Below are 14,274 nucleotides of genomic sequence, written 5' to 3'. Positions count from 1 at the left end.
TGGTTCCAGTCATTCTCAGAATGAAGAGAATGCTCGCCTGACAAAGGAGTACACTGAGCTCAAGAAACAAGTGGAGGACCTGAAAGAAAGACTGCTCAATGAGCAAATGTCAGCGAATGCTCGTATGGATCTAGTCCTCCAAACAATTTCCTCTGCTTCCAAACCTTCTCCTCCCAGTGCTTCTTAAAATTTGTCTCCTCAGTGTCCAGTATCTCCGGGTCAGTTCTTATGATGATAAGTCGTGGTAGTTTTGTTGATTGTTCTAATGTGTGGATGTGGTAGTAACATTGATTCTGCTCCTGCTGTAAATCAAAAACTTTGTTAATGCAAGATTTTCCCTTGTTGCTGTTTGTACTATGCTTTTATACTCTGTTCTTAATCATGACTGTGTGCACATATGTGGTATGAGTTAACTTAAAACTAGACTTCCTTCCTACTTACCTATTTTTGATCTTTTTATGATGCCAAAAGGGAAAAAAATAATTGCACTGATTAAGAGGGAATGCAGAGCTTTAGGGGGAACTTAAGAATATTTACACTGATTAAGGGGGAATGTAGAGCTTCAAATGGAACTTAAGGTCCTTCTGGCTCACAATCTGGTTCTTTACGGCTCTTTCTAGGGTTCTCAATTATAAGTTTGTCATCATCAAAAAGGGAGAAGTTGATAGGTTACAAGTACTCTGGTTATAAGTACTTTACTTTATGTTTTGATGATCTAACAAACTTACTATCCAGAACCAGATAAGGAATCTGTTACACATTTACAAGACCTCAAGTTCACGAGACTCCAGGTTGAGATTCAGCGTGGAATATGATTTAACTCCTCAGAGTGGAAGGAACAGCTGAGGGACCAGGTCCCTACCAATTCCCGAGGAGACTGTACGAAGTCAACTCTGCAGCTGGAAAGTTTCTGCCTGCACATGCTACAGTGCAGGAACAGTGTTGCAGTCAACTTTCTAGGGAAGACTGTTTACCTACCTTGCTTGCATCATTACATGTGATGTCACACATGTATATATACATTCAAGGGAGGTAAAACAAAGACACTTGAACATTTGACAAGCTCATTAATGTGACCATCCAAAGACAAGTTTCAAGTGCTTCAAGAACAAAGAACAAAACAACTACGGACCAGTTCCCACATAGAGTTATTGTATGTCCTTAGTTGAGTTGTAACTTTGTAATATTTCTTTAATTATAATTCCTATCTAGCTTGTTTAGAAGCATTTTATAGGAACCCATTTGTAAACCTTAAACCAGTGTGTTTGAGTCTTGGCTAGAGTTAGTCGTGATGTAAAGTCTTTGTAATAGAGTTATTACAAAGTTGCTTGTAATAGAGTATTACAAGTTAGTGAAGGATTAAGAGGTTAATTCCTAGGTTGCATAAGTTGTAACCTAAAAGTTGTTCAGTAGTGAAGTTGAAATCCTACAAGGGTAGGTCGTGGTTTTTAATCCCGTTGAGCTGAAAATTTTCCACGTAAAATTCCTCTTGCCATTAAATTATTGATGTGTCTATGTATTGTTGGATAGAGAACCTGATTCTCTATAGAGTTTGGTGTACCCTTATATTCTATTATAGCTACTAAACAATAGTGGTGTCTGAAAATTCATCTTTATTATTTTACTTTATCCAACTTAGTCGTTTTCAACGTTATAAATTTAATAAGAAGCAAATTGCAAGCCAAAATTGATTAAGATGATTTAGGATGAAGGCGAATTCAAGTGATTTTCAAGGGAAATCACGTTTATGAGATTTTTAACTTTTAAGTAGTTGGTAAATGTCGTGGACCGCAGCGAACTAATAGAAAACTTTGTACCGGTTCACGAAGCACGCTCTCATGTTCAAGCTAGCTAGCTTGGTAAATGAATCTAGGCTGAGGTAATTAAATTATAATTTGATCATTGTGTTGAAAAGCAAGTGAATCCAAAAATTGGTACTTCAACTTACAACCCAGTCCAAGAATTCAGAGAATAAGGTGCAATATCCTGATTCAGATCAAGAAGAATGAGATTAACATTGTGATTCTAAAAAAATAATTACTCCCATATTCTCATGCTTTAATCGTGAGCTTAGGCTTAGAGCGGGCGTTGCATAATGCTCCTCCTTTTCTTTGGTTTCGCATCTTGTGTCCAATACCCAGTGGGGCTGCTATTAATCTAAATTCGTGTCGCATAAGGCCCATTAAAGAGTGAAATACTCTCCACCGATTTTTATTTTATTTTCAGAGCTCGAACTCAAAATAATTAAGGATTGAAAAATTCAATTCATTCCACCACAATGTTTGGTGATTAGAAATTCTACTGCTGTAACTTCGGGTGAAACCAAAATTCAAAGCGATGAAAAAACAAGATAGTTTATTGTTTCAATAGGGGTCTAACTAATTCATCCAAAATTCATGGCGAATTCCCCCTTTAAAAATTCAATCCCCAAATGTAAAATAAACAATTATAAAAACGTTTCTAGAGTAGTATTATTGCATACAACGTTTTAAAATTTATAACCTATCACTCTCTCTTGGCATTTTCCTAAGAAGACGAGCCAGTAAGAAAACCTGCAGCAGCAACAATAATGCTACCAAGAAACTGAAGATCATCATTCTCCTTAGTAATAGTGGAGACAATACCAGGTGTAACTTCAAATGCAGTCTCACAATTAAAAGCATCTTGTCCAACAAGATTCGCCGCAGTATTTAAATTCTGGTATTGGCCCATATTCAAAAACTGTTCAGCATTGCCCAAAGTTCTAATAACTGCACTGTAATAAGTTGTGCACAAGTTATATATCTCTTCCAGTTTTTGATCATTTGTTTGATTGAACAGCATGTTGATCTTCGCCGCCGTGGCGGAGGCGTTTGCTGCTGCTAAATTGATGGCTGTTTCTGTTAAGTCATGAGGATTTTGATGCGAATTTCCTTCTAAGACTTTCAAGCATAAGCCTGGATTTTTGGACTTGGCACATACGTCGGATAAAGGGTTGCTTGTACTTGGACTCGTGAAAAAAGCAGCTATGAGACATAATAAAATCAGTGTTGAACGTAAAGATGAAGATGATGGTGTCATTTTTCTTTAATTATTTTCTCTTCAATTTTGATTGTTTATTTTGAAGTTATATAATTGAATAGATGTATTGTATAGTATAGTTTTCAGAAAGGGACATATATTCAATGTAAATCCTAAAATGGAACGGATTGCATGTATTAACGTGGGAATTATTTCTTTTCCATTATTAACGTGCGAGATCTGTATATACATATGAATTTTTATCTATGTATTACTGATTAACTTGTTTATATATGGTATCGATATAAAGATTTTCCTTATACACAAGTATATATTTAGAATACAATTTCCTGTGGAATCTCTGGAAGTTGAATTATTCCCCTTTATGTCCTAACTTTTGTCCATTTTGACCAATTCTCTAACCCCCTATTTGGATGGTTGTTTTTAGTGGTTCAATATTATATTGTTTTCACTAATATCATGTTTGCTTCCATTGATCTTAAAATTATATTGTAGGGTATTATTGTAAACCCGTCGAAACTCTGTTGCTATATAAATATAAAAAAGCTCAATTTTTGTAACTACGGATTAGGAGGCTTCATTATACTCATTATATAGTACCATACAGTCAACCAAACAATAAAAATATTACTAAAACATAATAAACGATACAATCTATCCAAATATTATATTCATTAATACAGTACAATACAATACAATATGATATTGTACATTATAAAACCATAGGTAACGACCATTCAAATAGGCCATAAATTGAGTGTTATGTGTCGTTTGGAAATTTAGCTCACTGTACTAGGGTAAAATTATTCTCACTGATGTTTACACCAAAACATACAAATGAGTATAAGTAATATTGTTCTTAAAAATCAAAAGCACTTATTTTTGGAAATAGCTAGTACTTCTTTTTAGCATAAACTTAAATGCTTAAAACCAACTTCTACTGCTATTGTTGCTACTACGCAGAAGTACTTATTTCTTCGCCAGAAGTTTGGCCAAACAACTTTATTCTTTAAATTCTAAAAAACTATATGTTCTTTTTTTGTTTGTTTGTTTGTTTGAAATCAGAAGCTTTGGCTAAACAGGCTATTAATCCATTGAATTTTCACAAGAAAGAACAACACATTTTCATCTATATATTGAGTTGGGCCACACAAACAAAGGGCGATTACAAGGATCAAATTTAGACTTACCTGTTATCGCCCTCAAAACATAGCCAACTAAAGAATATATGTGCACTAAGAAGTTCCATTTTTCCAGGGACAAGCAGCCAAGCATGACCACCAGCACCCAGTTGAGGTAAAGAAACACATTAACTTCTTATCATGAAAATTTACAACAATAATTCATAAAAACCCAATCAAAAGTACATCCAACATGGTATGAGAGTCAACTCACTTTGTATGTACCCTCACCATCTTGTTAGTGGAAGTTTCAAATCCCTCAATTTAACAAGCAAATCAACTCAGAAACCATAAAGAGAAGGAAAAACAATAGTCGTATATCGTTGTAATTTGTATGCATACAAGATTGTGAATCAGTAAAGAGAATTATAGGTACGACATGTTGCAAAAATGCAAGCTATGCATATCAAAAGTGAAGGAAGAAGAGTAACATTCAAGAGCCTGCTCTGCCCTAAATATCCACCAAGAGTTATAGTTACATCAGCAATCACCCGAGCAATTGTGCCAGCTTCTGTGGACAAGAGACCTCCATTGTAGGTTCCCCGGGAAAGCCTTGATGACATTACTCGAGAGAGAAGAGATAAATTTACACCTGGAGTCATCAGCCAAATCATAGATATTTTAGAATGCAAAGTGGAATAAAACCAACAAAATTTCACCATTAGACCTTCCTAATTTTGTTAGATTTCAAAGGGGTTAGGATTTTTTTTTTTTTGGATAACCGAGAAATCCCGAGGATAAGTGATGCATAGTTCAAAACTCCGTGTATAATGGGCCTGTCACTTATCCCTCTACCCTTCTCTGCTTAAATGACAGGCTTTTGTCTATAGTACGGTAGTCGTTGGTAAATATTAACACCAACCAGTGGCAGCGGCAGAATTTTTACCAAGGGGGGTCAAAATGTAAGAAATAAATCAATGAAGAAGCCAAGGGGTAATTTTTTTATCTAGCTATATAGTGTAATTTTCCAGCAAAGGAGTGTCAATTGTTGTTCCGCCGCTCACACCAACTATAGATATTGTTCTCAGAATTGTATTCGCTTATCTAAAATGTGGTTATGTTGACCTTTTTTGCTTAAATCAACAACTTCCGTAGGTTGTGATGGGATGTACGGGTAATCTTGTGACTCATTTGGTAGAAAGAACTGTATAATTGTGCTTTAACTCAATTATGCTGCACTAGTTAAAAGGCAAAAACTACAAATCCAAAGTATTAACAGAACATAGTATGTTCACAACATCGCTCCAATTGAGATTAGCTAGAGACTAGGATGCAGCATATCTATCTTCCTACCACCAAAGATGTGTTATAAATGGTTATGATACTGTCCACTGCAGCAATCTTACACGCCAAATTAGCCGAGGACAAGTCCAAGCTTACTAGTTCAAAAATACATTATGTTCTCTTCCACCAGGTTTTCTCTTGAGCATAGGAACTACATTATTCTTTGTTATCATCATGATAGGTTCTACTGAGAATTAAGAACCAAGTATGTTTTCTCAAGGAGCAAAATAAAGGGAAAATAGAGATCACACCTTCTAATACTTCAGCAGATACAAACATTAGGAGGCCTGAGCAGACATACTGTGGTACTGAATACGGGATTATAACATTAAAGCTCAGGAGTATACCAAGACAAACCATGATTTCAGATGCCAGCAAAAGTTGCCTGCAGAGAGAATAAACTTATCATATTCTGATGGCAAACATTCAACATGATAGAGCATAAATTCCAATGGCGAACATTCAACATGATAGAGCAAACGTGAATTTTCACGGGCTTGACTTGCTCTCTGTAGTAAGATTGTTCCACTTTTATATAGTTTAATGCACTAATCATGAAGAACTCAGTCACAGTTTTCAAAACTAGGAAATGAAACTTTTTAAAATTCTATAATTGATTAATGCGACATAACTACTAAAACTTTTTCTTTTTCTTTTTCTTTTTCTTTTAATTTTTAGGCAAAGCATGAGAAATATCCAATATGAGCAGAAGCATTTGATCAATCAGTCAATCATCTATGCATTATTTCGAAACTAGTTCAGAACGGCTATAAAAATACATGAATGAGCATTCTAGCAAGAAACTTGATGTTGTTTGCAAACATGAAGGCTCATAAAAACTAAAAATGCTACAGTTAATTAATCCTTCTAATAAATTAAATACTATCCGCTAACAACATTCCATTGCAAGCAAAGCACTTCTACTATACACATTGGCAAATATGTATATAGCCAACTAGCCATGTTTATAGCATCCAGAAAATAAGCTTCAAAAATATGTTCTTGTTTCAAGATAGATTACCTGTCCTGAAAGATGTTACTTATGTAGCTCCCAACAACAACATTTACTGGAAGAACTGTGAGGCCCAGACATGCAAGAAAAATTGCGACAGTGCTCGTTGACCAGCTAAAGTAATATGCCGTGATGACACTAGATGCTGAAAGTAAAATCTCCATAGCATATTTCAGCATAAAATAGATTAATAATTGAACCTGCATCAAGGAGTAACATGAATGGTCATTGGTTAGTATAATTGTTAATAGCGTAACCAAACCACAGATAACATAATGTGATGTTGGGCAGCAAGTAAAAAGTGGTCCATCCTTTTTGTTTGTTTTTCCCTTTCTTGGTGGTTCTAAGGGGATGTTGGCATTGCTCAACTGGATTTTCAAACCAGTGCACTTGATTTCTATCTCACTTCTGCAGTTCTCAAGCAACACGGTTATCTGTTAATTACTAACTTTTATCCTAGATCACCCCTCCAAAATAACAAGTTTTAAACAAGAATGGAGAATCTGTCATCAGTCTACGTTTCTCCACTTAACGTGATGAATAGCAATAGAGGATGTGACTCTTTAAAAGTTGGTAGGTAAAGAGGAAAATATAAAAATAGATTAAAGTTTCACAAGGAATTATTTCAAAAGTGGTAGAAGAACTTTTCTCATTTGATTAGTATTTGTAGACTACCAATGCCCAAAAAGGAGCTTGTTAAGACTTTAGTTGGAGCTTCAAGTCAATCATTAGCATGATTTGTTGATTTCAACCAAGAAAAGCTTATGCAGCTAAATTATGCACCGTATTCAATGTGACATGTGCACAGCTCCATGATTATCCTTTAGGCTGTATTATAGTTATAGGCCTTTATAGGCTGTATCCACAATCCTTTTTCCTTCTTTAACACCATGATCTTTCTCTCCACAGACAAATAATTTCAAACGACAAGCAGTATTAGGGAAGCAAGTGCACCGGATCAGTGGGTTGATTCCCAACAGACAAATTGCCATTGAACAGTAAAAGCATCTAATTTCACTGGACTACTCTTTTACCCATAAAAAGCAAAAAGAATATTACTCGCACATGAACCTTGGAAAGATAAAGGATCTCCACATACCTTCACAGAAGGAGTCAGCAATCTATATGCTTCTACAATGGAGTTGGCTGGACGACGAGACTCCTCGGGAGCTTCTTCACTGCCATCACATTCACCTTCATTTTCTTGTTCATCATCCGCTGATTTTAATAGCAATGGTTGCACAACACCTTTTTCAAGGGCATCGTTTTCTACTGGTATCAAAAGATTTAATATCAGAAGCATTTAAAGAAAACTCTTGTTTTACCAACAATACCATGGCTTCACTTGAGGCTACAAGAATATAAAGCCTAACTCTCTCCAGGGACTGTGCTCTGGCCAGCCTACAACGCAACTAAAAGACAAGGAATTTAGCAATTCCATGAGCGAGATAACAAATTAACAGAATGTTGAGATAATTATTCAACCAATAGACTAAAACTCCAAATGCATTACTTCTTTTCTGTACTTCACCTTGCCCCCACATAACTTAGGAGCTTACAGTTTCAATTATTTAGTCGTGCAGCAAAATTTGAAATTAAAAGTTCGGCATTCCCCCTGTTTCTCTTGAGTGGTGTCAACTTAGTTTGAGGATAACAGAGAGAATGAAGGGGAAAGGAAAATTTACAAGCACTCATATAGGCATTTTTGGAATTAAGACCACAAGTGACAGCATTGATAATAAAAACATAAAGTTGAACTTACCAGCATTAGATTTCCGAGGAACATTGTTTGCTTCAGTCTCTTGAGCAGGTTCTCTAAAAGAGATCCACAACCATACCAAATAGATTAACCATGAAAGAGCCATAACCCAACCAGGCAAAGTATCTTGATTGAATGTTAACTTGTAAATCTTAAAATTTGTCTGAAGTAGCCCAGCAATTGCAGGGCCACATGCCATTCCAAGTGCACTAGCACTTACAAAACCTGCTGAAGCCTGCATCCGGATTTTAAGTGGCACACAGTCACTGATGTAACGTCGGTTCACTGCTCTGGCGGAACCCAAACTGCAATTCCGAAGATGAGAAAAGCCAGATCTTGTTTACTTATAGTCAACTGCAAATTGCTTTTAGAATATCACAGTAACCTCCCAAAAACACAGACAACAATGACACTGAATTATGCTGTAAAAACGATAAAGCAGGTGATGCTACTCAAAATCACATTGTTTGTGAGAATTTATTGGTTCGTACAATCTCGAGTGTTCCATTGAAATTATTTGATTCACATGGTATCCAAAAGAGATGTTTTAGTTTTGGTAATCCTCAATAATTGACCAACTTCTTGGCCAATGTTGCCGCTGAAATCATTTAAGTTGTGCAAATGTTTGACCAGGAGATTTCTTTAGAGGTCCACAGTCCACTCTCTCCATTCTAGCACTATTGTTCTCGCTAAGAAATCAACCAAAAGATAGAAGATCTTTTTTCCTTTGCGAAGATACAGGGAGGAACTTCCCTTTAGTTCTGTTTTTTTGATGTTTTGGAGATAGCTGCTCTAAATTAGCTTAAAAATTCTATCCTCAACAGTTAGATCAGAATCTTGGAAATGTGGCTACAGTAGCGAAAAGATGGAAATTTTTTATTTCGGCTGGTTGGATGAAAGGAGCATTTATAATCAAGGAGGAAGAACCAACGTGAAAAGTATTTAAGAAGAATAAATAAATTAAAGAATTTCATCAACTACTAACATATAGAGACATAACATTAACAATAGTTTTCTTAATCCTGTTTCTTCTTGTTCCATTCCGAAGTTTGTTTTTATGCATGACTAGTTGTCCATTCGGTATACTTGCACAGATGTTTTCGCTCAAAGAGGGGGTGGAGAGAGAGTTACCCGCAAAATATACGACCGAGAAGGAGAATTGGTATTGATTTGAGATCATAGGCCAATGCATACATCACATTCCCCACAAAAAGAACTATACTGCTAAATACCAGAGGTCTGAAGTAAGACCTGTTTGACCAGGCACTGAAATACACAGAAGAAAAGACCTGCGCAACAGCCATGGCTCCAATCACAATTCCACAAACTGTCGCCGCAGCACCAAGGCTCATAGAATAATCATCAGCTGTTGGAACAACGATATATGTATTGATCATATAAAGGAATGTATTTGCCAGGTTCAAGAGGAGTGACATAAAATGGTATCTCTGATCATCAACATGTTCCTCAACAGGAGTAGGTAACTCTTCTAGCATGATTAGTGAACGTTGGACCGAAAAGTTAAGGAAGGTAGTTGAGTAACCTAATCTATCAATAGCTGCTTCCATTGCATCAACGACGGGCTCCTGCAAAATGGCTTTATACCGTATGAGAATATAATAGAGCATAACCAGAATTTTACTAGCCAAAAAAAACATTGTGTTAACAAAACCTAAACAAAAACCTAAAGTTGATTAAAGGAAGTAGGCGAAAACCTGAAGTGGAAGAGCAGGCTGATCATAAATTGACAAGTAGCTTCCTTCACGGTCTTGAAGGTCTGCAAGATTACGAGATATTGCTCCAACAACTGCCCCTAATCCCTGCAATTTTCATTATTGGTCAGTGACGCCCACTGGGCTACTGACACGGACAGCTTGCTTTAGGTGAAAGAGAGCTATCAAATTTGTTAAGGCAATCCACATTTCCTCATTCATGTTTGATTAAGAACCAATGCCGCTGTAATGCGTAATGACTAGGTTATATTTTTTTTTCTGCTTAAAGCAAAATTCATTAGAGAGAAACTTTAGACTAAGTGTACTAGCAGTAAAACTTAAGTAGTAGCAACAACAGCTTTATCATCAGAGGAAGAGACTAGTAGTTAAGTTTAGCATAATACCACATGCTTGAAGACTTGCTGAAGTTGGGAATATGGATGATTTGCCCGGGTTTTGACATAGTAATCAGTGAATCTATAGCCAAAACGTTTGTCAAATTTCTTAAGGATCTTCCGCAGTCCAATGGCATTTATTTCAACAAAAAAGAGAAGCTTTAAAAGATCACGCCCCACATATCTATAGCCTTCTCGTAGCTCAGTTACTTTGGATAGATCAGGCTGTTCTTGAAGAGAATCTTGCTGTTCATTGAGTTCAGATATCCTGCTTGCAAGTACTCCTTGTTGTTCCAACAAAAACAGAACAACTTTCTCAATCTGCAAATGTTACAAAGATAAATACATGAGCTCTTATACATCGGTACTCCACAATGTACCAGGAAATTTCTTCCCTACAAAAAGAATCCTTCCAATCAACCACTAAATGCGTTGATACTACAAGAAATTAAATTTATTTATTTATTTATTTTTTCCTGTTTCAAGTTGCACTAGGCATGGATTGCTCAGTAAAAAACACCAGATATTTTGTTGAAAGAATAACGAGTAATCCACTGACGAGCATCAAAATCACCCTTAGGTCTTAATACAACAACATTCCTTGAAAACCTCAGACAATAATATTGACAAACTTCGGAACTCAATAGATTACTTCAGGAGGAACAAAATATTTAGTAGATGAGACTGGATTGCAGCCTATTTGCTGCACTTTCACCTCCGCCACTTAGGTGAATGGTTCAGATTTCATCAACGCCTTCCCTCTTCTTCCTTCCCTTTCTCCTTGTTCACATGCCACACAGCTCCTTAAACAAAATGTCTAGTAAGATTTACTCACCCCGTTCCAAAAAGAATTGTTGGGCTCGAAGTAGGAAGGTCAAAACATCTAATTTTCAGTGTTGACTAGGATATTAATTTCTTAAACTTTTTGATAAAAAATGTACATAACCAGAAATTACATAGAAGTACTATAACTCACTTTTTTAAATAGTTTAGATATTTTGAAAATGGTTTAACTCCCCAAATAGTAACAGTACCAAACAATTTAGGGCTGAGGGAGTAGTAGATATTCACTTCACAAATTCATACCTCCTTGTCCAGCATCCTTGAGAAATCCTTAAGAACATATCGCTGATTGAGTGCTCCAGCCTGGATTTGATCAGCGTATTGCTTTACCTTCTTCTTCATTACTTTGTAATTGATATAGTATCTGAAAGTACAAGATAATCCTTATAAATCAACATAACATTGGAATTCAAACTATTTGTAGCTTTCTTGTTTCCTTTCCACTCATTAAGTGGTAGTGCCTCATTTCTCTGTTTGCTCAATCACTTTGCTTCATATGAATTGAGAGAAGTTAACCCTATGTTGCTCGGACTCTCCGAAAATGTCGATGGGTGCATATCGGATCCTCCAAAAATAGTGCATTTAAGGAGGATCCGACATGGGAATGACAACTGTTTTGGAGAGCCCGTGCAACATAGAGTTAACCCTTATCTCTTTTATTAGCACAAAACAACCAGAAGTAGAATTTGCTTTCTTTTTAAGCAATGTATCTTCCTGTTTGCAATTCTCAGTGTTAATGTTATTTTTTTTATCAAATAACATTATCATTGAGAATTCCAACTAAGTTTATGCTCAAGAGGCAGATAGCATATACTTGAGTTTAACAGCATGTTATTTCTTAAGCATAATTAGTTTTAAGACTAACACACTTAAAGATAGCTAAGTTGGAAGAAAAACTAAACATAAACAAATGACAGGATTCAAGGGAATTAATCCTGCATAGTCCGCTCATATGAATAAAAATTAATGGAATATATACATTAAACCAAAAAAAAAAGAGGACACAGAGACTGGGTCTATAAAGGAGAATGGACATACCCTTGCCATTCCACGATTTGCCTTTCCTTCAACTTCTTCCCAAAAGCAACCATTTTTCACTGTAGTTACCTCAAAAAACAGATGAAATAAATTGTAGATCAAAAGTTCATATGAAGAGATTTTGTTTTCTGTAGACTATAGAGTTAAAGTAGGTGACATCTGACCACCAAAAAGTATGTGGTGCAGCGGATGGGGCTGCTACCAAAGGTTCGAGCCCTGAGTATGGAAAAATACTTGCCAATTGAGATTCAAAATTGTACACAGACGTGCATCAGAAAAATCATACATAGTAGATGATTGAGTTGACTTATCATGTCATCCTTACACCACTTATTAATAAAAAAGGAGAGCCAATTCAATTGAAGGCGTTATTAATACATGCTTGAATCATTGTTGATAGCGACTGACACATTTTATCAATTTATTCTTATAATGATCAACTATATAAGATATTTCTCAAATGATCATCAATATCCTTTTCTTTTTTAAAAGTTACTGAAATAATTATCGTCACTTTAAAATCAGTGATTGATAATGGTTATTCAGAAAATAAAGTTGATCAGAAAGTCCGTGGAAAGTCAAGTAGACATGATAAATCAGTTAAAACATCAGAATAAATTTTAATGTCAGCAAACGGAGCCATCTCTAACCTTTTTTTCCAACTCTTCGCATCTGAATTTTACTGCTGCTACTTTGCCGTCTAATATTAATGGTCCAAGTTTTGAGCCTCCCCATTTGAATAAAGAGCCACCAATTGGTCAAAATCAGACACATAACTATGAAATTCATGATAAAGTTGAACTCTTGGAAAAGCCTTAAAATCAGACTGCCGTACCTTCCGTATAATATTACTCTGCCTACAAGCTAACAATGTGTTTGGATCATTGTTTAATGTACTGTATTGTATCATTTTTATGGATATAACGTTTGTATAGATTGTATCATTGTTGTTGTTAAATAACATTTTTGTTATTGGTTTGACTGTATCGTACTGTATTGTAACCGATAAGTTTACTAAAATACCTTCAATTATTTTAAATAAAATATATCAAGAATTACATATATAACTAATTTAAGAAAACTTCTTTCTACTAATTTATCACAAATTATGTAGCTCGAAAACAAGAGCAGAAACTTGAAAAAAAAGTTAACTATCTCTAGTTTTAAAAAATCTAAAACGATGGAAAGAGATAAAGAAACGAACGGAGATTCGGATAAAAAGAACGGCATGATCGAACTCTGGAAAAGATGGACGTAAACATAGTAGGTCAATAGGTTGGATATTTCGAGTTAAAATAAAAAAAAAAGTAAAAGATAAATTAGAATTATGGAGTAATAAGTAAGAGGCATAACTGAAAAAGAAAATAGGAAACAATCTCACTACATCAAATTGGTAGTTTCATAAAATGGGGCTTTTGGTTGTTCCGGAACAACGTATTTAACAATACGATATAATTTTTTAAATAAACAATCAAAACAAACATTATTTTGAGATAACAATATAATATGTTACAATATATAACAATCATCCAAACAAGCCGTAAAGGCCGAGATGTTTTATCTACTAAGGGGTAAAAAGTAAAAACAAGGTTTCTGAGTTCCTTATTGGTAAAACTTTAGGGATTTGTCCGAAAAGTCATGTGTAATTACTAGGTTACTAATCATGCACTCTAATAATTATAAAATATAGTAATTATATTTACATATTTGTTTGTCATAATATAATTATAGTAAAATTCTCATTATCATATTTGGTTGACAAATATAATTACATAATTAAATAAATTATTTAGATTAACATGATGTAAATAAGTTTGTGCATGTGGCAAACATATATGTTCTTGACGATGATGTCAAAGTCTAATAAGTTTGGCATTCCTAACTTAAATCGAAGTCCTTCACCTTTTTATAGTAGTCTACCTGCCTGAATTCGAATTAATCGAGCCAACAAGTTACCAATGCTAAACAAGGAGTTGAGAAGTAACATATTTCAATCTACTTGTGCAGCAATTTTCTTTTTCGAGACTAG

The 14,274-nt window shown here is 35.1% G+C and overlaps 2 protein-coding genes across 3 annotated transcripts; both read right to left on the bottom strand.

The window, feature by feature from the left end:
* Window positions 1-2,526: 2,526 nt before the first annotated feature.
* On the bottom strand, window positions 2,527-3,060 carry LOC104224472 (pectinesterase inhibitor-like). Its single transcript, XM_009776142.1, has one exon. It carries the CDS (start codon window positions 3,058-3,060, stop codon window positions 2,527-2,529), a length of 534 nt encoding a protein of 177 aa, XP_009774444.1.
* A 1,401-nt stretch (window positions 3,061-4,461) lies between these two features.
* Window positions 4,462-13,025, bottom strand: LOC104224471 (SPX domain-containing membrane protein At4g22990-like). 2 transcript variants are annotated; one of them, XM_009776140.2, is made up of 11 exons: window positions 12,896-13,025; window positions 12,246-12,304; window positions 11,451-11,571; window positions 10,374-10,685; window positions 9,973-10,077; window positions 9,389-9,843; window positions 8,261-8,562; window positions 7,598-7,770; window positions 6,508-6,698; window positions 5,738-5,871; window positions 4,462-4,794 (listed from the first exon to the last, which is right to left on the bottom strand). In XM_009776140.2, exons 2-11 carry the CDS (start codon window positions 12,296-12,298, stop codon window positions 4,556-4,558), a joined length of 2,085 nt encoding a protein of 694 aa, XP_009774442.1. In that variant the 5' UTR covers window positions 12,299-12,304; window positions 12,896-13,025; the 3' UTR covers window positions 4,462-4,555. The 2 variants fall into 2 exon arrangements, with proteins under 2 accessions (XP_009774442.1, XP_009774443.1); XM_009776141.2 differs by lacking the exon at window positions 12,896-13,025 and having other exon boundaries at window positions 7,598-7,767; window positions 12,246-12,621.
* Between the last annotated feature and the right edge of the window lie 1,249 nt (window positions 13,026-14,274).

The sequence above is a fragment of the Nicotiana sylvestris genome, chromosome 10, assembly GCF_000393655.2.
Source record: "Nicotiana sylvestris chromosome 10, ASM39365v2, whole genome shotgun sequence".
Lineage (NCBI taxonomy): Eukaryota > Viridiplantae > Streptophyta > Magnoliopsida > Solanales > Solanaceae > Nicotiana > Nicotiana sylvestris.
This window is presented reverse-complemented; position numbering and strand designations above follow the sequence as displayed.

What these genes read in the sequence shown, in the direction of transcription:
- LOC104224472 (XM_009776142.1), bottom strand. Translation starts at nt 3,060, where the DNA reads ATGACACCATCATCTTCATCTTTACGTTCAACACTGATTTTATTATGT.
- LOC104224471 (XM_009776140.2), bottom strand. Translation starts at nt 12,298, where the DNA reads ATGGTTGCTTTTGGGAAGAAGTTGAAGGAAAGGCAAATCGTGGAATGG. An exon ending in CAAATCGTGGAATGGCAAGG is followed by an intron (nt 11,572 to 12,245) that starts GTATGTCCATTC and finishes TTGTACTTTCAG; the next exon opens with ATACTATATCAATTACAAAG. An exon ending in ATCTGCTGAAGTATTAGAAG is followed by an intron (nt 4,795 to 5,737) that starts GTGTGATCTCTA and finishes TGATGACTCCAG; the next exon opens with GTGTAAATTTATCTCTTCTC.